This window comes from Ornithorhynchus anatinus, chromosome 8 (genome assembly GCF_004115215.2).
Source record: "Ornithorhynchus anatinus isolate Pmale09 chromosome 8, mOrnAna1.pri.v4, whole genome shotgun sequence".
NCBI classification, from domain to species: domain Eukaryota; kingdom Metazoa; phylum Chordata; class Mammalia; order Monotremata; family Ornithorhynchidae; genus Ornithorhynchus; species Ornithorhynchus anatinus.
The window spans coordinates 40,268,332-40,293,188 of NC_041735.1; the positions used below are offsets into that span (position 1 = coordinate 40,268,332).

Below are 24,857 nucleotides of genomic sequence, written 5' to 3' on the forward strand. Positions count from 1 at the left end.
TTCAATTTATCATTGTTGATACTTGAATAAAGTAAACACTGTATGATAATAATAATAATAATAATAATAATAATACTTGTTAATTGCTTAATATGTGCCGGGAACCCTACTAATGCTGGGTTAGATACAAAGCAATCAGGTGGGACACACTTCCTGTGCCCATTTTACAGATGAGGTAAATGAGGCACAGAGAAGTTAGGTGACTTGCCCAAGGGCACACGCAGACAAGTGGCAGAGCTGGGATTTGAACCCAGGTCCTTCTGACTACCAGGTCCATTCTCTATCCACTAAGCCATGCTGCTTCTGTATCTATAACAAGAAGGAATTAAAGATTAAATATGCTGTTGGTTCTGCCATGCTAATTTCTATGCCGTTCAACGCTAGATTTTATTAATCGATTCTGTAGACTTAACCACATCTCCTGCTGCATTTTGAATTTAAGCACCTAAAGCAGCAATAAAATCAGATCAACAAAAGTAAACATAGCTTCAAATAGCCACAGTGTGTAGCGCTCCTGTAGACTATAAGCTCCTCGTGGGCAGGGACTGCATCTAACGGTGTTGGACTCTACTTACCCAAACATTTGGCACAGTGCTCTGCACACAGTAAGCACTCAGATACCACTGACTGATTAAAAATCATCGCTAACAGACATTCCAATCAACAGTACTCCTCTATAATCCTAGGTCGCCGGGTAATGTGTCCTCTTTTAGTAATAACCTTTGGTAAAAAATGTTATGATTAACCTTCGAAAAAAGATCTGCACCCAATAGGAGCCACTCCAATTGCCTGGAGAGGTTGTAGAAAGCAGAAAACACTACTTCCCCCCATATAAGGGAAACAAAAAATGAGATCTTGTAGCACCTTGCTTGCTGCTGGTCCTGGGGATCCCTTCACGCCTTGGTCTCCAGAGCATTTGCAAAATTCACAACAGCACGTCCTCTCAGCAACGTTGGCCTTTAAAAGACAGTTAACATTTATGTCATTTTTAAAGGACAGTTTAAGATGCTTACCATTGCAGAGTCCCAAATAAGACTGATATGAATATCTTAATCAGCTATCCCTCCCTGGACAATAACACCTCACCGACACCACACCTGTATCTTTCATTCAATCGTATTTATTGAGCGCTTACTAGGTGCAGAGCACTGTACTAAGCGCTTGGAAAGTTCAATTCAGCAACAGATAGAGACCATTCCTACCCAACAACGGGTTCGCCGTCTAGAAGGGGAGAGACAGACAACAAAACAAAACAAGTAAAGAGGCATCAGTGTATCTAAGCTGCCCAAGAACAAAGGAAGTTCCATCACTTCGAGGCCAAGGATTTCCTCATATGAAAATCAGGTTCCATCTTGATAGTAACTTTGTGAAGAATACATCTCTTGAGCCAACCTTTCCACCTACACCATCCTCAAGACTTAGATAGCATTTACGAAGAGGGGAACATCTTGCAAATGTTTTTCATTGACCTACAGCATGCTTTCAAATAGGAATCTCAAAGTATTCTGAGAAACAAGTTCACAAACTCACCCACACAAAATCCTCAGGCTGCTCGACTGTTTTTGCTCATTCTGCAGATTCCACTGTGTAACCATTTATATTGAAGCAAACCAAGAAGGCCTGAGAATCATTCTTGGAAGCTAATTCCCATTTCAAATCTTATATATATTTTTTTAATAACTCACCACAAGTGTGGACAGCATGCTGCCCAGACCGTTCATTCCAATAGTTAAGTGAGTCCTGTATTCAAACCCTTTTCCAAATTCAATGCCCTGAATGTCTTCTGAACGAAGGGCTCTACTCAGGGAGATGATGAACAGGGCATTCAGTCCTGATTAAAAAGTATAAAAGAGGTGTTAGACCAACCAGATTTTGTTCAATACAGAGGCCAACCATAATGCTAGTTGTTGGACTCTTCTCAGCCTTTAGCCTTCTCCATATTATGGGTCTATTTATACCTTTTTGGCATAGGTCATCTTCCAAAAGACTCAAAAGGACTTCCCCAAACTGCCAATAGCTACCGATTTCTCTAGATATCAAACGGAATCTCCTGACCACGGGAATTAAGGATTTTCACTAATTAATAACGCCTTACCTTTCCACAGTTTTTTTCCACCGTACTCCAGCTCACACTCTTCACTCCTTCAACGTTAACCTTTAAACTGTACCTTGCTCTCATGAATCTCATCTTCGAATTATTGCTCACACCTTTCCCCTTGTGTGGGACTCCTTCCCCACTCAAGCAAGTCTACAAACCCATCTCCTTCCCCACTTCCCAAGACCTCCTAAAAAGCCACATCTTCTTGAAAATATTCCCCGACTAATCACATCCTTGGCCATTTAATTCCACCAGCCTTTTATTGTTTAATTAGCATTTGTTCATTTTTATTGTCACTAGTTGCATCCACTTTTCCCCTTGTTCTCACTGAATTTATACTCTCCGTTTCTGCCTTTCTCCCCCATTACATTGCAAGGTCCTCAGTTCAGGAGGAGCCGTCTTTTACCATATTTCCCAACAGCCTCGTACCTTTAGCTTGTCTTCCAGTAAATACTGGTGCTCAACAAATCTTGGTGAATTAGCAACAGTAATGATAAGGAATGCAAGAAAGCATGGTGCTAATGCCATGAGAACCTAAAACTAAATATTTAAAAATTGTGAATATGAGCCACTCTCTCTACTTCCTGCAAAACAAAGAATTTCATAGTTCAACTGTAATTTGGATCCAACTCCTCTGTTTCTTAAAAGTTCCGTTTGACGTGAGGTGTAGGTTTCTTAACATTTTCTGATTACAAATTCAGCAATCACATCCTACTTTTCTTTACTCAAGACAAAAAGAGTATGGCTCTACCAGCCTCTATGCTTGGAAAAGGGGAGCTAATTGCTGCTCCTAAAAGACTTTAGGTCCCCCAGATAAAATGCTTTTTCAAGGGGTGACTGGTATTTAATGAGAAAGATTGTTGCCCTCTTTCCATCTCCATTATGGACCTCACTTAGAGCTCTTTCTTCCTCTTAGTTAATGGTGAACAATTAAGTTCAAGATTTACGGAAGATGGAGCACATGAGCGTCACCAAAGAGTCATTTTTGAGTTACAGCTGCCATTGGGAGTTTGAAAGCAAATGTCATAAGGAGCAAGGTGGGGAAGGGTGAAGGAGAGAGGAGGTCAGAATATATAATCACATTAAAGATTTGCCCGGTCGGGACTGAGGAAGAAGTTAGTCCCTAAACATTTATCCAAATTGCTTATGCAGTAATCCTCTGGAACCCAGAACTTGCGTGAGAAATCCTATTCTGTATTATCCGAGCTCTGTGGCAGCCATTACAGAAGTTTTGGGGACTCATCTACTTCACCTGGGCAACCTGAATCACATTTGGTATGTTACATCTTCCCCGAGGCAGATACTCTCTCATTTCTTCCAGACAAGTGTTTACTGTATGCAGAGCTCTGGATTAAGCATTTTGGAGAGTTCAGCACAACAGAGTTGGTGGACACAATCCCTGCCCTCAAGGGGCTCACAATCTAGTGGGAGAGACAGACACTAAAATCAATTAGATAGGAGAAAACAGCAGAGTATATTAGGGACCTAAAATGCTGTGGGACAGACGAATAGCCAAGTGTTTAAAGGGTTCAGACACAAATTCATAGATTATACACAAAGGAGGAGGAGAAATGAGAGGTTAGTCAGGGACGACTTCTCAGAGGAGATATGATTTCAGTACGACTTTAACATAGGGATAAGATGATTTGTCGGATAAGGAGGAGGAGGTGGTTCCTGGCAGGAGGTAGGATGTAAGCAAGGGATCACTGCTGAGAAAGATGATATCGAGGCACATGAATTGGTCGGTTCTAGAAGAGCAAAGCATGCAAGCTTGGGTTGTAGTGGGAGATGAGCGAGGTCAGGTAGGAGGGGGAGGGCTAATGGCATGCCTTAAAGCTAATGGAAAAGAGTTTCTGTTTGAGGCAAGAGTTGGAAGGGCAATAACTGAAGGTGTTTGAGGAGTTGGGAGATGTGTGCAGAACAATTTTCCAAAAAACGACTCAGGTAGTGAAGTATAAACTGGAGGGGAAATGGGCTGGAGGCAGGAAGGTCGGTTAGAAAAACAATGCAGAAGGGAAGGTGGGAAATGATAAGTCCTTAAGCCAATTCCTTTACCATTCAGACGAAGAATCTTCACTGGGATACGGGAGAGGCGCTGGTGCTCTTTACACCATCACATCTGGTGTTTCCTCATTTAGAGCAGCCTAAAAGCAGCTTTTTGGAAAGTTCCAAAAATAGGCACAGGTACTGCAGCAGAGAGCAGAGAGCAGGAGCCCAAGCAGAGAAGTATAAGCTGTAACCAAGTACCTGCTTTCCTGAGCTCATCTGATTTTTCTTCGAGTGTTAGGACATTTTCCTCATCACTCTTTAGTCCATCTGAAAACACGAGCACAACCTAGACCAAGAGGGAACATGAGTAAGCAAAGATGAAGAAGCCGGAAATGGGTTTGGAATCACCCCCCAAAAAGAAAAAGACCGAGTAAAATTACCTTACTCTGAGCAGAAGATTGATTCTGAAAAGTATCCCACAGGGAATGCAAGAAATGTCCACTGAGGTGGGTTGGCCCCGTGACTCTGACTCGTTTCAGGTCTTTCAGGATGTTCTCACTGTAGACCTGGAACTTAGGGGTAAATGGCCTGTCGGCATTCTGCACCTGAAATGCAATTCTTACTTGGGTCAATGACCCCGCCTCACAGCTCACACCCTTTAGATGGCTGACTGGCCGTAAGAGCTCCAAGAGGTAAGATTCCAGCAGAGGTTGGTCCTGGAACAAGAGCTGCCCATTCTGATATGATGAGATGTCAAAGCCCACAACAACATCCACACAGCATCCTAAGATTGGAGGGAAAAGGATTACCCTTTAAAACAGACATCACAATTGCGAGGGAAAGAGTAGAATAATTTCTAATTTCTCAAATATGAGAAATAGGGCTGCTACTACACCTCTACTTGCAATACTTCCCTGTTCCTTGAAGAAGATGAGATCATGTGATGCTAATTCTAATGGTGGCTTCTGGGGTTTTACAAAGCTCAGTTGTGCTACAGTTTGTTTTCTCAGAGTTCATTCACTCCCATAGCATGGCACCTCTGTGTAGACTGAATGTTTACTTTTGTCAGCAGCTCCCATGCTCCTAATAGAGTAGTCTCACCAAGTAAGCCATCAATGGTATCTGAGTGCATTTGGTAATGGTAATGGTAATATCTGCATTTTACTGAGCACTTGGGAGAATATAATGAGAGAGAGTTGAGAGAGGATCCCTACCCACAAGGAGTTTATAGCCCAGAGGGGTTAACTCAATAAGTACTGAAGATGAAGATGGTGGGGTGGTTTCCAAATCTTAAATCTCAATCTTCAGACCCATCGCTCTCTGGCTTTACAGTCTCATATCAGATCAACCATATTTATTGGGTCCTTAATGTTTACTCCTATGCCTGGGACATCTGGATGACTTGTCAGTCCCTTAAATTTGATGACAAAAACTGAACTGTTCTTCTCCCTTTCCCTCAATATTTGGGTCTCTACTGATTGCCGAGAAGCGAACCAGGTCGCTGGTAACGTTGGAGGAAAATATTCTTCCATGCCCTCAAGGCCCTTACAATCTAAAGAGGGAGATAAGAATTGCAACCATGTGATATTCAAAAGGGAGCACCTAGATACAGATGATAAAAATGGAATCAATTAGACAAATAGACCCTAGTGTGTAGATTTTCTTTTACTCTTTTGGACTTCCCTGCATTCAGACACTCAACAAATAACATTAGGACTCCTACTAAGAGTGGCTGATGGGGTGATGTAACCAGAAAGGTGGGCATTAATCAGGGAATACCTTTTGGAAGAGGTGAATTTTAAGAGGGCACTGAGAAGGTGAGGACCTTGGTTGGGCCAATTTGAGGAGAAAGGAAGTTGCTGTTACAGAAAACGATCCTTCTAAGCCTTCTCCTCAACTTTCCAATCACTGTCAATACCGCCATCATTCTCCCCATCCCAGAAGCTTCCAAAAACTCTCAATCATTACCATCTTTCTCCCACGGGTTTAGCCAGTCTCTAAATGCTGCTGGTTTTTCCTAATATATCACTTCTTGCACAAAACCACGCCCATGGCTTCAAGAGCTTCTACCAACTGCCTCCCTCTTATAGGGATGAAAGTAAACAGTGATTTTTATTTATTTATTTATTTTTTTTTTACCAGAGTGGGGAGGAGCACTGGGGCCAAGTATGACAGTGAGGGGCAGCCCAGCCCTTGCACCACGATGGAGTCCCAAACCAGGTGGCTCAGTGTCTCTAAAAAAAAACAAACTAAGAAAACATCCACTTTGAAATATTATCTGAACAGTTTGCAAGCACTTAACTGTTTACCAGTTCCCTGTCCCATACCATTCTAGCACACCTTCACTTCAAAACCTCACTGTTCTCACCAACCCCTGACTTAAGACTTTTTTTCGCTGCATGGAGTTCTCCATTCGCTCAGATCTGCCAAGGAGTGCCCTCCTAAAAAGCCACTTTTCCATGAGGCAGGTCCTGTCTAATTTCCCATCCCTTGTGCCACCATAGCACTTGGGTGTATGTCTATTTGGAATCCATTTAAATTTTTAATTTTTTAAAGTTGGATCTTTTCTCATACATTGGGCTCATTTATTCTCCCTCTCCTATTGGATTGTAAGCTCCTCAAAGGCAAGGACCCCAGTGCCTTTTACTTCTGTTGTTTGTTCTCCAAGTGCCTGGTGAATATGCTCAATAAATTCTGTGGACAGCAGGGGTTTTAGTCCAACTGGATTTTCTGAGCATTTTTGTGGTAAGAGCCTCAGAATCCTTGTAGTGGGGAAGAGGCAGAAAGAATCCAACGGCAAGACCCAGAATAGGGCCCTGGGAAGGCAGAGAAGACATAGGGAAAAGAGGTTGTGATGAAAGACAACTTGAAAGCCATGTTCATGGAGAAAAATTCAGAAGGTAATGAAGACTCGAAGCTGAAAAAAGTTGGTTTCTAAAATAAGCTACACTGCAATTAAGACACAAGACTCAGAAGGCATGGAAAGTGAAGAGTACAAGAGTGGAAAAAAAGGAAAACAGAGGGACACTTACTGATTTTCTCAGGGGGTCTGCAGATGTTGCGGATGACCCTTTTTTTCACTTTCTTCACCTCTTGGAATTTACCCACAGTTAATATATTGTCCGGACTTCCGGTTATCTGAAGAAGTTGATCCAAGTTAACGTCCCCCACTCCAACAGTCAGGATCTCAACACCCAACCTTCTCAACTCTTCAGCTGCACTGGCCACCGGGTCTTGTGACTGCCCGTCAGTGATAAGGAGCAAAATCTGTGAAATGCCAGCATTTATTCTGCTGCCTCCATCTGGCTTAAAATAGCTTCTCACTTTCCTGAGCGCTTTTCCGATAGAGGTGCCCCCCTCAGTTTTTATGGTTTTGTTGATGCGATCAGTCAGGAGTAGTCTGTTGGAAAATCTGTTCAGTTTAAATTCTTCCTGGTAGTCATGGCTGAACTGGGCCATTCCCACTTGCACTTTGAAAGGCTGAATGTCCAAATTATTAGTCACTTCGATCAAAAACTCCTTCATGTAGTCAAAATCAGCTTGGCTTATACTTGTAGAACCGTCACAGAGGAAAACCAGATCTGCTTCTTGGATGTTACATTCTGAAAGATGGGAAAGAAAAACATTTATCTTATAAAAAGTACTTGGTCTATGTTATAAATGATTAAGCAATCTAAAATGATCTGGGAATAGGGTGATTGGGCTTAAACAGCAGTCTGGATCAGAGATGCTTTTTTAACCAAGTAATTACTGCAGGCTTTCCTCTGTAAAACTTTTCCTTTTGCTTCCCTTCCATTTTCTACTCCCCTCTCTTGTGCACCCTTCCCACCTCCTTCCCTTGGGTTCCTGTCCCCTTCTTGTTCTTCCCATTCTTGTGAAGGTAGCCCGCAGTTTTCTCTTCTGTGACATTTTCTTCCATGATTTTTCTCCTGCTTTCATGTTTCCCCTTCTTAGGCCTGCAGCCCCCTCCCCGATCCCTCACTTTTCTATCCTGCTTTTGGGCTCCTGTAAAATTGCAGCACTCACCAATTCATTTACTAGTGAGAAATGCCTTTATGGATGAACAGTGTTCCTTTTCTGGAATTTTGTATTCAGATTATTAAAATTAGTTTGGTGTTGTGCTGGGGCACAGATTAACTAGATCCTGCCTTGATACTAGCTGGGCACTGGTCATCCATCTTTCCTCATAACAACTAAGGATCCCATTCTCTTTTGTTTCCAAGTCCCATTGGTTCCTAATAAATGATGATAATTTTGATAATTAATAATAATAATTGTATTTGTTAAGCGCTTACTATGTGCCAAGCACTGTTCTAAGTGCAGGGGAAGATACAAGGCAATCAGGTTGTCCCACGAGGGGCTCACAATCTTAATCCCCATTTTGCAGATGAGGTAACTGAGGCACAGAGAAGTTAAGTGACTTGCCCAAAGTCACACAGCTGATAAGTGGCGGAGTCGGGATTAGAACCCAAGACCTCTGACTCACAAGCCCGTGCTCTTTCCACTAAGCCACGCTCCTTCTCTAGAAACAGCTCCACTCGCCAGACATTTGGTGGACCTACTCAGCCCAAAACAGGACAGGAATGCCAAAGGAAAGAGGTTGATAAATAAGCCTTTAGCCTTCTTAATTTTAGATCACGATAAAGTTAACGTATTATGAGCCAGTTAAGTAAAGAAAGCACTTTGGATACAGATTCATTAAAGGAACACTGGATTGGCTCTAGTAAGCAATCCCCTTTTGAAAAGGGAAAAAAAAAAATGGACATGGGAGCCCCTCAAAGACAAGCTAAACTAGAGCAAATGTCTCCAATTATAAAAAGAAAAGAAAAAAGAGACTTACCCTCTTGTGAATTTCCACATGCAAAATTTGTTATGCTTTTGTAAATATCCTTCAGTTTTTCAAATGAATCCACATAAAAATATTTATCTTGGGATCCTGCAATATCCAGAAGTTCTGTCTCTTTTGCTCCAGCTACACCTACTGCATAGATGATAATGCCTTTGTCTCTTAAGGCTTTGGCTGAAGCACTGAGCTCATACCTATCGTGGGATTCTCCATCAGTGATCACAATCAGAATCTGTTTCACACCTCTTCTTAGACGGCTTCCGTTTTCCTCCATAAAAAACATGTTTGAATGACGCAGAGCCTTTGCCGTGTAAGTCCTACCTCTGACTTGCTTAGCTTCCCGAAGATCCTTAATGATTCCCGACCTGGTTGTGTGCTTATTGAGGTAGAACAGTATTTGTGGGTCGTCGGAGTACTTGAGGGCTCCAAACTGAACTCCATCACTGCCAACGTCTGATCTGTTCACCAAATGAATGGTGAAGTTTATAATGCTTTCGTACTGAGTCTCACTTAAGCTTCCTGAATTATCTATCACAAATACAACATCTAACACTTGAATCCTTTTACAGTCTGAAAAAAAAGAGAGGAAATATAGTCAAGTCAGTGTCATACACCTGTTCAGACAGTTATTTGGGGCCCACTATGACTCGTCCGACTCCCAGCCCGACGAGGTGAGGAGAAGGAATAGAAGGCCTGGAATTTCACCGGGTGAGTAATAGTGTTGGTATTTGTTAAGCGCTTACTATGTGCAGAGCACTGTTCTAAGCGCTGGGGGAGATACAGGGTCATCAGGTTGTCCCACGTGAGGCTCACAGTTAATCCCCATTTTACAGATGAGGTAACAGGCACAGAGTAGTTAAGTGACTTGCCCACAGTCACACAGCTGACAAGTGGCGGAGCCGGGAGTTGAACCCATGACCTCTGACTCCGAAGCCCAAGCTCTTTCCACTGAGCCATGCTGCTTCCCCTATATCTGAGTATATCTGAGAGAGGCAGGAAGGCAACAAGAGAAAGAAATGGAGAATGGTTGGGGATTGGGCTGCTGCTGCCATCAGATCTTCCAACCATGCTTAAGTACTAGAGTTGCCTGGCAGAAGAATCCATCGATTGTATTAATTGAGCGCTTATGTGCAGAGCACTGTACTGAGCACTTGAGAGAGTACAACACAACAGAGTTGGTAGACAGATTTCCTGCACACAGTGAGTGTACAATCTAGAAGGGAAGACAGACTTTAATATGAATTATGGATATGTACATAAGTGCTTTAGGGCTGATGGAAGGGTGATGCAGAAGGGAGTAGGAGAAGAGGAAATGAAGGCTTAGCTGGGGACAGCCTCTGGGAGATGAACTTTTAATAAGGTTTTGGGGGTGACCCGTGGCGGGAGAGTGATGGTCGGTCAGATATGAAAGAGGGCATTCAAGGTCAGAGACAGGACATGGGTGAATGATCGGTGGAGAGATAGATGAGATTAAGGTACCGTGATGAGGCTGGCATTAGAGAAGTAAAGTGTGAGGTCTGGGTCGTAGTAAGAAAACAGTGAGGTAATGTAGGAGGGGTCAAAATGATGGAATGTTTTCAAGCCAGTGGTAAAGGGTTTCTGTTTGATGTGGAGATGGATGGGCAACCACTGGAGGTTCTTGAGGAGTGGGGAAACGCGGACTGAACGGTTTTGTAGAAAAATGATCAGGACGGCAGAGTGCAGTACGGACCGGAGTGGGAAGTGCGACAGGCCTAAGGCCTCGACTCTGTATTTTTTGGCCAAGTCGCTATTTTCTTTAAGTGAGCACACCACGTCTCTCACGCATCTCTCATCTCATCTCTCGAAGCCAGCAGACCTTTTGGGCAGCACCTGACCGGCTGCTGATAAAGAGATAAGGAAATGGAATTCACCCTACCCTGCTAGAATGAGTGGAACAAAGCAGAGTATAGCCACACCAGATCCTCTAAGAATCGGTACCCGGACCCCTCTGTAGTGGGATGAAACCTCTGTCAGCTGGTCTAACACTCTTCCCTTCCCCAGAAGGCAGGATCTAATTATTTTCTATCAATGCCAGTGCTTGGCAGAAAATAAGCTCCTAAATGCCATGATTATTATGCAGTCAGTAAAATTTATACACTATGTATTTTGGATAGAACAGTGACAGAACTAGGAAACACTCTTCCTACGCTGTAATATGTCGTAAGAAGTTGTCATGTCCATGGTGTTGGACGTGGGGTGAGTGTCACCGTGCAAGTTTTCCTTAATTAGAGCATTGCGAGAATGTGACCCTCCACATTTTTCGAAGACTGACCGTATTTGGACATGTATGACTGATGGACTGAGCTATAAAATAGCTTCCAGACCAAGTATCAGATCAGTTGGCAGTTAATTCTTTTGTCTATGAGGGCTTTACAGAATAACTGTATTGGCCCAAAATTGAATCCGTGGAATGAAATAAGAAGTCAAACCTTAGACTTAGACTGTGAGCCCCATGAAGGACAGGGACTTTGTCCAACTTGATTATCTTGTACCGACCCCAGCGCTTAGTTCAGATCCTGGCACATTGTAAGCCCTTAACGAATATCATTTAATAAATCAAACAAAAAACAAACAACAACAAAAAAACCCACCCTACCCTCCATTCAAGCCATTCGAAAAGGATGAATGCATTTCATCCAAAGTGTTCTGAACCACTAATAAAGGATAACAGTGCTTACCATCATAAAGACTGCATACATCAAAGAAAAGCACATCCACAACGCGGTCCAGAAAGTCAAAATTTTCAACATAAAAAACCATGTCAGAACTCCCACTGATTTCCTCCAACTCGGAATATTCAGAGCCAAACACCCCCACGGAATAGACAGTGACGCCACCCTGGCGGAGAGCTATGGCCGCTTCTTTTACAGCATCCTGCGATTTCCCATCGGTGAGGAGGACAAGGAACTTTTTGACGTTGGGACGTGCGCCCTTGGAGACGTGAAAATAGTCCGACACAAAGGTCAAGGCACTTCCTGTCAGAGTGCCCCGTCCGATCTGCGACAGTCTGTCGATCGCATCAGACACCCCACTTTTGGTGTTATATTGATTGAGCTGAAACTCTTCCTTGTTGATGTCACTGAACTGCACGAGACCAACCTGCACTTGGTCGGCACCAATCTTAGTCCTGTTCACCACGTTTTTCATGAATGTTTTCATTTTCTCAAAATTGTCCGCTCCTATGCTCCCAGAACTATCCACCAGAAACACGATGTCGGCTTCCATCATTTTGCAGGCTGCGTATGACAAAAATTCCGGTGTTACTTTGGGTGGCATAAAAATAAAGTGTATAGAATAAGGCATAAGTAAAAGGGATGGGCCAATGAAAAAATGTCATGGGCTTTAAATTCAATCATTTTCCCAGTAACAAATCACGCCTGGGTTAAAATTTGTACCATATTACCTCTTTCAATAGGTAGGGTACCATCCGGCCTTTGAAGCAGGAAATTACTGAATTGAAAGCTTCCTGGTCAGAAAGATCATTCATCTTCCAAATGCATTCAATATCAGACACTAACTTTACACAGTGGCAAAATACAATGCAACATTGCCATTGATTTGACCCTTTTCCTGAAGTGAGCCAAAAAGGTTTTATAAAGACATGTGAAACCCATCCTGGAAAATGGGGAAGGCCTTAATAGGGAAATAAATGCCACAGTCATTTGTTGGGCCATTTCCTAAGGGTACGTGTCACATTTGGGCAGTCTAAGTAGTAGGGGCGCATGTCAAATTCAGTTCTTAATGGAACAAGGGTGGGGCCAAGGGATTTAAAAGAGCCACTGCACTGATCCGAGTCAAGACCAAGGCTGTCTCTGGTCCGCAGGCTGAAAAAGCTGGAGAGCAATAGTGTGAACCAGCGCTTTCCCCAGATCTCATGCCCTGCCTGAAGCCCGGCGAACACAGAGACACCACCGCCAGCCGTCGACCGGCTGGCTGAGTCCCTGCAGTTCAGACGCCAGACCACGGCCTCAGACGGAGGCTGGCACCACGTTGGAGCCAAATCCACTCCTTGGTTCACATGCCAGTCATTGACAGCCAAGGCCCCTCACCCTGCTGGGGAGGCCCCAGGCCGGGTGGCTCCGTATCAAAAAAAAACAAACCCCATTTGAAACAATTCCAACCACCATGGGTTATCCGGCATTTACTCTTTTACCCCGTTTCATATCCTTCTGCTTAAAAACTGCCACCCCTGAGAATTAGGGCAGTCTTCAATCATGAACAAACAAGCCAGAGCAACAGAATCATTGACTGCTTTCCTAATTCCCTCATTTTCATACATTAAAAGCCTCAGAGGTCAACTCATTTGGGCGCAGCATTCTTCCCAAGCAGTAAAAGCACCCCTTCCAAGAATTACAATATTCTGCTTCATATCAGTTTAACTTCTTCTATGCCCTATATGTTAGGAATTATCACAAACCCTTGAGAGTCTCAGCTACCCATGTGTCATGGTGGGTTGCTGGAATACCTGCTACATTTTGAAAATCTGTCTGGCACTTCATCTATGTGTGTGAAAGGCAATCACAGAATAACTTAATATGTGAAAATACCCCCTTTCTCCAATTATTTCAGTAAAGCACCACCCTAGTTTAGTAATCGTTAGGAGCAAGAATACAAAAAAAGACTCTCTCTCTCTCTCTCTCTCCCCCTCTCCTCTGAGGCCTAGTCTATGTCAAAATAGAACTACATAAAATAAAGAAAATGGTGGAGGCTAACATTCTAGAGAGAAACGGAAGGACAGTATATTTACCTTCCATAATATACATTTATGAAAGTTTCCGCAGACATCACTTTCACTGCACTTTCTTTCCATCATTATTATATTTGTGCCACGACCTGGTCTTTGCAGGACAGAAAGCAGTTTATTACAGTCCTAAGGTCAACACCAATGTTTTTCTCACCTTCTTCAAAGCAGAGGTCCCGAACAACTACATCTTTTAAGGCTCCCAAGGCGTCAAAGTTTTGCACACAGTAAACCCGCTCTTCTGATCCTGCGATTGCTTGTAGCTGTGCTGTTTTAGCATCTTTAACACCAACTGCAAAAATATTAACTCCTGCATCTCTTAGCATTCTCGCTGGTTCATCTACGCTGTCATCGGACTTGCCATCCGTCAGAATAATGAGGTGACGGGGAACGTGAGGTCCGCGCTGCCATTGTGGATCTTGAAACAACTTCAGCATATATTTCAGAGCTTCTCCTGTGTACGTTCTATTTTTATATTGTGTTATGCCTTCAATAGCCTTCTGTAAATTTACTTGATTACTATATTGATCAATATAAAATTCCACTCTAATTAGAGTTGAATATTGCACAGCTCCAATTCTGACTTTGTGAGGTGCTATACTAAACATTTTTATCACTCCATTAAGAAATGTCTTTATATCTTGGAAATCCCTTCTTCTGATGCTTCCCGAACCATCAATGAGAAAGTAGATGTCAGCTTCTTCGGTTTCCACACAGCCTACAATGAAACGGAAAGCATACAAGCCATTAGCGTAGGTGTGCACAGATGGAAGACTGAAAAAGATATTAGGTGGCGGGGGGGAGGAAGAAACATTAGGCTCTTAAAATTTTAAAGAAGTGAGTAGACTGGATACTGGATAGATTAAGCATATCCTCCTGAAGGCAGGTGGACTGACTATGGATACTGGGTGGTTCAAAATTGTAAGACTAAAAGAATTATGCGATCAAATAGCCTGCAATGTATGTGTTCAAAGTTTAAAGACTGAACAGTTTTCTTTGTGAAGTACTAAAAAGAGTTAAAAACCCAATAGCATTCACAGCCAATTAAAATCAGTCAATTCTCATGAAATTCAGTCACTGTTGAATATTTTACTAATGGGTTTTGGGCAATTTACCACTATTTCAATTTTTAATTAGACTTAGAGAAATGAAATTTTCACTTCAGAGTCAAAAACTTAAAATAATACTAAATCATTGATCTGAAAAGGCTTTAAATGATTACATATCCCAATACTTCCTTTAAATCAACTACAGCTTTTGTGCGGAAGAGCCACGGAAGAGCCCAGGAGATGAGAATCAGGGAAAGTGAAACTGGCAAGATGGTGAACAAATCTCTATGTAACTATAGGAACTAGAATATGCCAACAGTTTCATCTAAAAGTCAAAATTAGATATACTATAGAAATCTCACCGGATTGGAGACGAACAGTCTGTTCAGATAGGACAGACCCCTTGTAACGAATTTCATTCTGGAGTTTTTTCAGAAATAACCCATGGTGAATTGCCAAGTCTGAATAGGTCTTCAGTGTGGAAACATAACGTTCCGGAGGGTAAGAAACAATCCAGTCTAACTGGGTCTCATTAGCACCTTTAATGCCAATGGCAAACACAGTCACACCCTCTCTGCGCAGGCTCAGAGCCGCCTCGCTCACGCTGTCTTCTGAAGACCGATGAGTGATCAGGACGGCGATCTGCTGAACCCCTTGAGACTTTCGACTGCCGGCCCCTCTGCTGAAGATTTCTTTCCTGGTCACGTTGATGGCGGCTCCAATGAAGGCTTTCCCAGCCTTGGGAGACAGGTTCTCGATCTCCTGCAGAAGCTCCTCCTGCGTTGTGTCATTTCTTAGTGAGGAGATCACATGAGTTCTGGTGCCGTAGGTCACCAGAGCTATCCTAGTACAGTTCTCCTTCACATCCAGGGAAGATAGAGTCTCTTTCAGGAAGGTCTGAAGATTCTCAAAGTTTCTTCCATTGCCAGGTACAGACTCCTCTACTAGGAATGCGATGTCAGCGAGGGAGGATGTTTTACAAGCTACGGGGGAGGAAAGACAAAGGTGAATGGCATGATAAGAGCTTAAAAGTAATTGGCTAATGTTGATCTAGTTCTGTGAAGAACAGTTATTTAGCTAGTCCAGGGATATTCTGGAAAGAAAGGCACCGACGTCTAGCAGCCTATGGGAAAGAGGACAAGGCTCTATTTTTTAAAACAAAGGTAGGCCAAGTTTGTCATCTCTCGCTAAACTAATTGCCATTTACAATCTTGCTGTGTTTATAACAAGTGTGCATGAGGCTGGAAAAGTTGTAATTCCCCACAATTCTTCATTGCAAAAATAAGGACAGATGTGGCTGTTTCCTATGAATAAATATGCCTAACCTTCTTCTTACCTTCCAAAGGAGTATCATCTTTTCCGGCCTGATCCTTTACAATATTCTTAATGATCTGGGTCATGTTAGATGAAAACATGCCAACGTCTCTGATCTTGGGAAGGTGGAAATCATACTGAGGGGTGGCCATGGCTTTCAGGACTCTGTCAGAAGCCGCTGACATCCCCAAGGAGATGATTTTCACCCCGTCTCTCTGCAAAGCCTTGGCAGGCGCTTCCACCTCATCTTCAGACGGGCCCGAAGCCAGGACCACCAGCACCGGGGGAAACTGCTTGGCGTCTCTGCCACCGGTCAGCCCCGAAAAGTAAGTTTTGTGAGCTCTCTGGAGGGCTTGGCCTAGCCGCGGGGATCCACCCCTGAAGGCAAAGTTCTTCTTCAGGTAGTTCAGCATGGGGTTCTTGCTCTTGAAGGTGTTCAGCAGGAATTCACTGTGCAGATCGTCACTGTACTGGGCCACAGCGATACGATATTTGCTGGCCTCAATCGGAAGAGCATTGATCATCTTGTTAATGAACATCTTCACAAAGGGAAAGGCCTTGCTTCCCAGGTTATCGGAGCTATCCACCAGAAACACAACATCGGCGAACTCAGGGGCTGCTGATTTAAGAGAAACATGATTTTATAATCTTTCACCTTCAAGATCACAATATTCAATGGAATCGCAGATCGCCATGTTGAAGGGTAGGAGAGTTTAATCAATTGTATTTATTGAGTGCAGAGCACTTGGGAGAATACAATACGACAGGGGTGATAGACACGTTCAGCTATCAAAGACCAATCTCAGAAGCAGGTCTTCAAGGATCAGCACTTAAAAGGCCTAGCGATAATTATCCTCAAAAAAGAAAACCTATGGACAAAAACCTATGGACATGGTATAGTGCTCTGCACCCGGTAAGTGCTCAATAAATATGATTGAATGAATGACTGGAGAAAAAGGATAAACCCCCCTGTCCCTTCCTCACCTGAAAACAAAGTTTGAGCCTTCTCCAATAGTTCCACAGGAGCAGGGAATGGACTGTGTTTATTATATAGGGGGCTGGGTCCAAGTTCAGTACTTTGCACACAGTAGGCACTCAATAAACACCACTGACTGATTCTCTCCCCCTTCTTCCGTGGCATCACCACTTCCAATACTGATCAACCAGAAAGGGCCACACTGGCTCTGGGGGGTTTCAGAGCCCTGACACTCATCTCATCCACCAGGCTCTCTGTCTGGGGAAAGCCAGGGAGACAAAAGATTCCCCAGTTCACTCCCATTTTGCTCTGTGCCTAAAACCAGAGGTGGCTCTGTCCCTGCTTTGTAGCCCACTGGGAGAGAGACCACATGGGGAGCTCAGCTGACAATATTCTGATAAGCTTTACCTAGAAGAAATCTCTGGCCTTCCTGAGGTGAAGAACAATTTCTCAGCTAGTCACCCTGGCCAACAGATCTAATGTGGCAAAGAATACTCATAACAGACTAGACATACCCTACGGTTCTTCAACCAAGATTTTTTAAAAATCCCATTTATGTCCCCCTCAAATCAGCCTATTAATGAATGATACTGCAGTATTTTTAATTAACTGATAAGCAGAAGGCAGCTGGCTGGTTGCTAGCAGGATTAGTAGATGGCCAGCTTTTGCAGCAATGGGATTCTTCAAGAAACATAAATCACTCAGAAGGGAAATAATTACTCCTTACTCTCGAGTACCCTTTTTTTTGCTGTGTTTCTGGGGGGGTGGCGGGGACAAAACACCTCAGTAAACCTGTACTCTTAGCTGTCTTTGCCTGAAAACTCTGGGGAGACCACTTCTTCATTGGAAGAACCTGATCGGTAATTCAGTCTTCTCTTAAAGAGGATAAAAGATTAGAGGGAGGGATGCCCAAAGTCTGCCCATTTCCAGTTCCCAAAACATAGTATAAGGATGCCAGTGGAAATGACAACAGCATTTATGGAGCATACATAGCCTACTGAGCTCTGGAGCACAGTCTGAAAAATTACAGAAGTAGAATATCCAATGGGCTCACAAATTATGGAGGTGCCTAGAGATATTTCTATACGTAATAAATGATGATAGCATTTGTAAGTGCTCACTATGTGCCAAGCACTGCTCTAAGAGCTGGGTAAATCCATAGGCACAACCTATTCAGCTGCACCAGGGCTACAGAGGAGAAAATTACATACAATAGCTGCCATGCTACTTGGACTCCAGGATCCCTAGTGATCTGGTGTTGGACAGCTTTCTGGGGGTTGAATGATTTTTAAGAAATGCACTTCGGTTTCCACTAAAGTGCTAATGACCATGGATAAGCGTCAGATAAGCAAGTGAAACACAATCACTCCCTTCAAATTTTTGCCTTTATTGAGCTAGAAACAAGTTTAAGACTTTGATCTTCTAAACCTTCTATATATGATGTGAATTATTTTAATTCTTTTCAAATCATCTGTCCCCTAGCCTCTCTCTCTGAGATAACTGGTCAAAACAGGAGTTTTGCATAACCGAGGGGTTTGCAGGAATGCAACTATTGTGTTGTGTCCAAGTGCAAATGTAGCTTCCATCTTCAAGAGCAAAAAAAGTAAAATCCCGGTTCTTCAGTAGTGTACTCAGTAAACTGAATTTCCAAGATTTGGCCTTATTTTACTTGATCACATATTTTCACCCATGGACTTGATTAAAGCCAACAACAACAAAACCCCACATGTACCAGATCCTTGAGTTAAAGATGTTCCCATCCAAATTGCAACGAAGTACAAGATTAGTAACATCTTCATATTTTGGGTGGTTGCTGCTTTTACTGTGCTCTGCAAAAAAAAAAAAAAAGGCAATTCCATGAGTTCATTTTTATAGCAGTGGCAGGCTAGTCTTGTTACACTTACAGTAAAATGGACATTGGGCAAGGCAGGTGGCTGCATAATATTATTTTTATAAAAGTCTTCCAACAAGAAATACCTTAAACAGACATCACGATACATAATAATGTTGGTATTTGTTAAGCGCTTACTATGTGCCGAGCACTGTTCTAAGCGCTGGGGTAGACATAGGGGAATCAGGTTGTCCCACGTGGGGCTCACAGTCTTCATCCCCATTTTACAGATGAGGGAACTGAGGCACAGAGAAGTTAAGTGACTTGCCCACAGTCACACAGCCGACAAGTGGCAGAGCTGGGATTCGAACTCATGAGCCCTGACTCTAAAGCCCGTGCTCTTTCCACTGAGCCACGCTATATTCAAGAGAGAGTCCCAGTGAACTAACAATTTTATTTGCCCTAGATTGTCTTTCTCTAGTCGATTCCTAAGAGATTCCCAAGAATAAAGTCAAAAAAAGCGAGGTTTTGGGGTTTTTTGTTTTTTTTTTTTACCAACTCCAGTTTTCAAAATGAATATTGTTACAAGCATTTGCAGATCCTAACCATGTAGCAATGCCTGAAATTATTCTATCCAATTCTGTTTGATATAGAAGTGGATGGACAACTGCTGGAGGTTCTTGAGGAGTGGGGAGACATAGACTGAACTTTTTTTTTTTGAGAAAAATGATCCGGGCATCAGAATGAAGTATGAACTGGCGTGGGGAGAGACAAGAGGCAGGGAGATCAGCAAGGAGACTGATGCAGGAGTCAAGGTGGGAGACAACAAGTGCTTGGATCAGCAAAGTCGCAGCTTAGATGGAGAGAAAAGGGGGTATTTTAGTGATGTTGTGAAGGTAGAACTGACAGAGTTTGGTGATACACTGAATATGTGAAAATAGTTTTTGATGGTAGATGGGCAACCATTAGAGGTTTTTGAGGACTTGGGAACATGGATACATATATATATTATATATATATATATATATTTTAGGAAAAATGATCTGAGGAGAGATTGTTTTCACTGGTTAACGGATGCAAAAAAATGAATTATGTAGCTTGCTGGGGACCCTGGGGAACCAAGCCAACCACCCTTCCTTTCCATTTCTCTTCTACTGCCTGCCCCCAATACTGATTCTTCTATCTAGTCCATTTTATTTCCTGAGTCAGCAGACACCATAAGGAAGTTTGGTGGAGAGATTCCAAAGATGCGGCCTTTGTCCGTACAACCTAAGAGTTTGATGGGAGAGACAGGATATACACACATAAAGATCTTTAAGTCAAAACCAGAGAGAGCATTTGAGGATATAAATACTTACTCAAAGACTGTTCAATTTTAGAAGTGACTGAAGCCAGATGAGGTTAATGACAGAAGGGCTTATAGAGGAGGTGAATTTTTAACAGGTTTGAAGAAGGAAAGGGATAGGAGTTAGTGACAAGAGAAGAAAGCACTTCAACTTCAGGGTGGGAATGTAGAAGAATGTCATTTGCAATAGCAAAGAGGCTAGAGTCACAGGAGCAGTTTCTTTAAATAATAATAATTATGGTATTTAAGTGCTTACTATGTGCTGAGCACTGTTCTAAGTGCTGGGTAGATACAGGGAAATCAGATTGCCCCTCGTGGGGCTCATTTTTAAACCCCATTTTTTACAGATGAGGTAACTGAGGCACAGAGAAGTTCAGTGACTTGCCCAAGATCATACAGCAGACAATTGGCGGAGCCAGGATTAGAAGCCACACGACCTCTGACTCCCAAGCCTGGGCTCTTTCCACTAAGCCACGCGCCATATCTTTTTCTTTTTTATGGTACTCTCCCAAGCACCTAGTACAGTATTCCGCACGTGGTAATCTCTCCAAAACTATGTCCCGAAAGAATGGATAGATAGTAAGTAGGTTTGCTTGATTTTTTAATGGTATTTATTAAGCACTTACTTTGTGTCAGGCACTGTTCTAAGCTCTGGAGTTATTATTATTATTTTATCATCATCATGGTACTTGTTAAGCGCTTACTGTGTCCCAGGCATTGCACTGTGTGGGGTAGATACAAGTTATGTTGGACACAGTCCCTTTCCCACATGGGGCTCTCATTCTTAATAATAATTATGATGGTATTTGTTAAGCACTTACTATGTGCCAAACACTGTTCTAACTGCTGGGGTAGATAGTCTTAATCCCCATTTTACAGATGAGGTAACTGAGGCCCCAAAAAGTTAAGTGACTTGCCCAGAGCTGACTTTCACACAGCTGATGGGTGGCAGAGCTGGGATTCAAACCTACAACCTCCAACTCACAAACCCAGACTCTTCCCCCTAAGCCGTGCTGCTTCTCCTTCTCTTAATCCCCATTTTCCAGATTATCAAGTTGGACACTGTATGTCCCACATGGGGGTCTCAGTCTTAAATTTCCATTTTACAGATGATAGAACTGAACTTCTCTGTGCCTAAGTGACTTGCCCAAGGTTACAAAGCAGACAAAGGGTGGAGTCGGCCCGGGGAACCCAGGTCCTTTAACATAATAATAATAATGTTGGTATTTGTTAAGCGCTTACTATGTGCCGAGCACTGTTCTAAGCGCTGGGGTACACACAAGGGAATCAGGTTGTCCCACGTGGGGCTCACAGTCTTAATCCCCATTTTACAGATGAGGTAACTGAGGCACCGAGAAGTTAAGTGACTTGCCCAAAGTCACACAGCTGACAAGTGGCCAAGCCGGGATTCGAACCCATGACCTCTGACTCCAAAGCCCGTGCTCTTTCCACTGAGCCACGCTGCTCCCAGGCCCAGGCTCTTTCTACTAGACCATGCTGTTTCTCTTGATCGAAACAAAGTATCTGGGTTGAGGTTTAACTGGGAAATGCATATCTCTGACATCTAGGGAGTAATTTATATTCAGGGTGTGGAGATGTCAGGAAGACAGAAAAAAAGAGAGAAGCATCTATGACAAATACTTCCATAGGGAAGAGTGCTGGCTAGTAAATGTTTTGGTTTTTATTAATAGAGCTGGATTACACAGTGCTTATAAAGAAAGAGCACATTTCAAAACTGGTCACGCTGATCTCTCGTCTTTTTTTTTTTAAATTGCTACGGATCTCCATAGAAACAAGAAATTTTCTGCTGACGCCACCAGTAGCTTTTTGAAATTGAGGTAAAATTTTCATGATCCTGCAGTCAAATCAATCAATAATATTTGTAGACCACCTACTATAGGCAAATGTTTGGGGAAAAACAATAGGATTAAAAGATATGATCCCTGCCCTCAAGGAATTTACAATCTTGCAAAATTCCTCCACTTCCTAAGAGGGTCCCTCCTTTCCTTCACGAAACTAGACTACACCAGAATTAGACAGTTCCTACTGCCCACAAGTATCCTTCACTGACTAACCCACACTGCATACACCAACCACCAAGTCCTTCCTGCATTTATGCATAAATCTATACAAGTGGGCCCTACTTCTGCACTGGTGTTTTTAATTGGTTCCATGAATATCGAGTGTTAAGCAAAGAGCATTAAAATAAATTTTGTGTCTTTTTGAAATATACAGTACATAGTATAGGCCACAAAAATCATACATATGAATAGTATTGGCTATATAAATTACAAAATCAAATAGCAATATAGATATGAACCTTTTCTAAAGTATTATCAATTTAATGATTTCCACGTACTTTAATTTCAAAGTATCATCTTTAACATCTGATTCAGTAAAAACGGCACCTTTTTCTAACGTACTAGAGCTTTGCCATTTTTTAATGCTAAAAACCCATCACCTAATCCTGCTATTCAAGCCAATCAAAATATTTCAAACATCAAGTGGGATGGCTTAAACCAAGGGAAATTTGACAGTGGAAGTAATTCCACAGTAAGGATGCAAAATGGCATTTTGGAAATCCATTTTTAATTCTTCAATCCCCCATTAGACTGTAAGTTCCTAGAGAGCAGGAAATTCTGTCTTGTACCTCTCCTGTAATAGCAATCAGCACCTCCTACACAGTGGAGCAGAAAAGAGAACCTAAATAAATACTAACCGCTGCTGAGATACACTTCCTTAATCTCAAATCTCAGCAGGCCCATCCCCAGGGCATCCTGGAATTCAGTCTTGGAGGTTGAGTGTAAAGACCTCATTTATTATCAAGAAACAGGTGGGGCTCTACCAGATGAGCAATTAGACAAATTACTTACAGTGTTAATACAATGAGGGACACTTCTTTTCCCCTCTCTAATTCCTACTTGCTGCCTGTTGGTTCAACTGCCTCTCTCGTCCCCTTCATTTGTCTACTTGCTAAAATGGCTATGAGCTGGCTCTGACAAGAGACTTAACTGACCATTAGAACAATTCTGAATATTTCTCTTAACTTCTCTAGAGTAAGCAAGACTGCTAGCCAAGACCAACTGGCTTGGTCTCAAGGTTAGAAACCAGATCAAGACTGACCTGACCATCTGGCCTGGTGGGTGGAGTTGTCAACAGCTAGTAGGAACGAGAGGGCCCTTCAGTCCAGCTGTCTTTCCTTCTAAGCCAACAGTAACCCAGGGGGTCTCCAGTAAATGTCTCAGCAGCAGATAATCACGCCCCGGGGTATTCTTTACCTGAGAAGAGAAATTAATTTCTTTCCAAGTCAAGGGTAAATTTCCCAGTCAGTTACGGTCTCTGCCCCGCCCCCCTGCAGTATGTGACCCGGAGTGGCTGTCTTTGCTCTCTGTCCACAGTGGCTGGGCTAGGCACACTCTCTGTGCCTCCCGGGACTGATCCACAGACCAGTCCAGCCATGCATGGACTGAGTTCTTGGAACGACCCCTGCCGCACGTCCCGCTTCTGGCCTGGAATACCCTCCCTTCTCCTATCCGACAATTACTCTCTCCCTTCAAAGAGAGGGAACATCTCCTCCAAGAGGCCTTCCCTAACTAAGCACCCCCTTCCTCTTCTCCCACTCCCTTCTGTGTCACCCTGACTTGCTCCCTTTCTTCATCCCCCCTCCCAGCCCCACGGCACTTATGAACATACCTGTACTTTATTTCTATTAATGTCTGTCTCCTCCGCCTTAGACTGTAAGCTCACTGTGGGCAGTGAATGTGAGGTTATTGTTGTATTGTACTCTCCCAAGCTCTTAGTATGGGTTCGGCACACAGTAACCGCTCAATAAATACGACTGAATGAATTCAGCCTTCCACAGGCCTCCGTGGAGGGCCATGGCATAGCGGCTGGAGAATTCCCAAATTGGGTGATCCCCACCCAACCTGAAGAGGCTCAGAACTCACTTTATGGGGGCAGTATGGTATGGATGTAGGTGCCCTAAGGTTTCTTGGGATGTATGGAAAATCATCCCTCTTGGCCCTCAGGAGTTGGCCAGGCTCATATTAGGCTTACACTGGGCAGGTTGGGCAAACTAGGTCCATGGAAGGCTCTATGGGATGGGGCATCTTTCCTCCAAGTTTAGTCAAATAGGAGGTTCCTCTGCTGGGGAAAAGGGGCCCTAAGGTGAAGAGCATTAAGGAATTCAGTAATTAAATGAAAACTTCTTGACTCCTCATCTTTGAGACCATCCACCCTTTCTAAAGGTAAGTGGGGAGAGGGGTTTCTTGGCTGATGGTGCTCAGCACTCCTCTTCTAATGCTAGGAAATTTCATTTTTCGGAAGAGATGACAGGCCTTTTGAACTATTTAAACTGCAATTCCTTGAAACTTGGCCTGAACTACTTCATTTTAAAGATGAAAAGTTTCACATTAAAAGGGTAAAAGTTACTTCTGAAAGTACATAAAAATCACTTTTAAACTTCATCCCTAATGGTCACAGGGATAATGTGTAGTGAATGTTGTTTATGCAGATTCAATAATTTATGATTATCTTTAAAGGCAATTTTGGCTCACTCTTCCTATAAAAGATTGCCATAGAAGAATTCTTAGAACTTGGCCTACGGTTTTTAGGGTTTTGTAGTGAGAACTGAGAAAGTAGGAGCAT

At 42.9% G+C, this 24,857-nt stretch overlaps 1 protein-coding gene across 5 annotated transcripts in view; it reads right to left on the minus strand.

The window, feature by feature from the left end:
• The window catches only part of LOC100083893 (collagen alpha-6(VI) chain), a 78,699-nt gene that overhangs the window by 50,678 nt on the left and 3,164 nt on the right, over positions 1–24,857 (minus strand). For 3 of the 5 annotated variants that reach the window (XM_039912829.1, XM_029070781.1, XM_029070788.1), the window contains exons 3-14: positions 23,334–23,488; positions 18,767–18,863; positions 16,081–16,677; positions 15,107–15,727; positions 13,853–14,413; positions 11,633–12,190; positions 8,928–9,503; positions 7,120–7,689; positions 4,528–4,871; positions 4,346–4,433; positions 1,686–1,831; positions 865–957 (exon numbers count right to left, since the gene is read on the minus strand). In XM_039912829.1, the coding sequence (XP_039768763.1) occupies positions 865–957; positions 1,686–1,831; positions 4,346–4,433; positions 4,528–4,871; positions 7,120–7,689; positions 8,928–9,503; positions 11,633–12,190; positions 13,853–14,413; positions 15,107–15,727; positions 16,081–16,677; positions 18,767–18,833 (4,221 nt within the window). In that variant the 5' untranslated portion in view covers positions 18,834–18,863; positions 23,334–23,488. The remainder of the gene's footprint in view (positions 1–864; positions 958–1,685; positions 1,832–4,345; positions 4,434–4,527; positions 4,872–7,119; positions 7,690–8,927; positions 9,504–11,632; positions 12,191–13,852; positions 14,414–15,106; positions 15,728–16,080; positions 16,678–18,766; positions 18,864–23,333; positions 23,489–24,857) is intronic. The other 2 variants (XM_029070786.1, XM_029070784.1) reach the window with 2 other exon arrangements.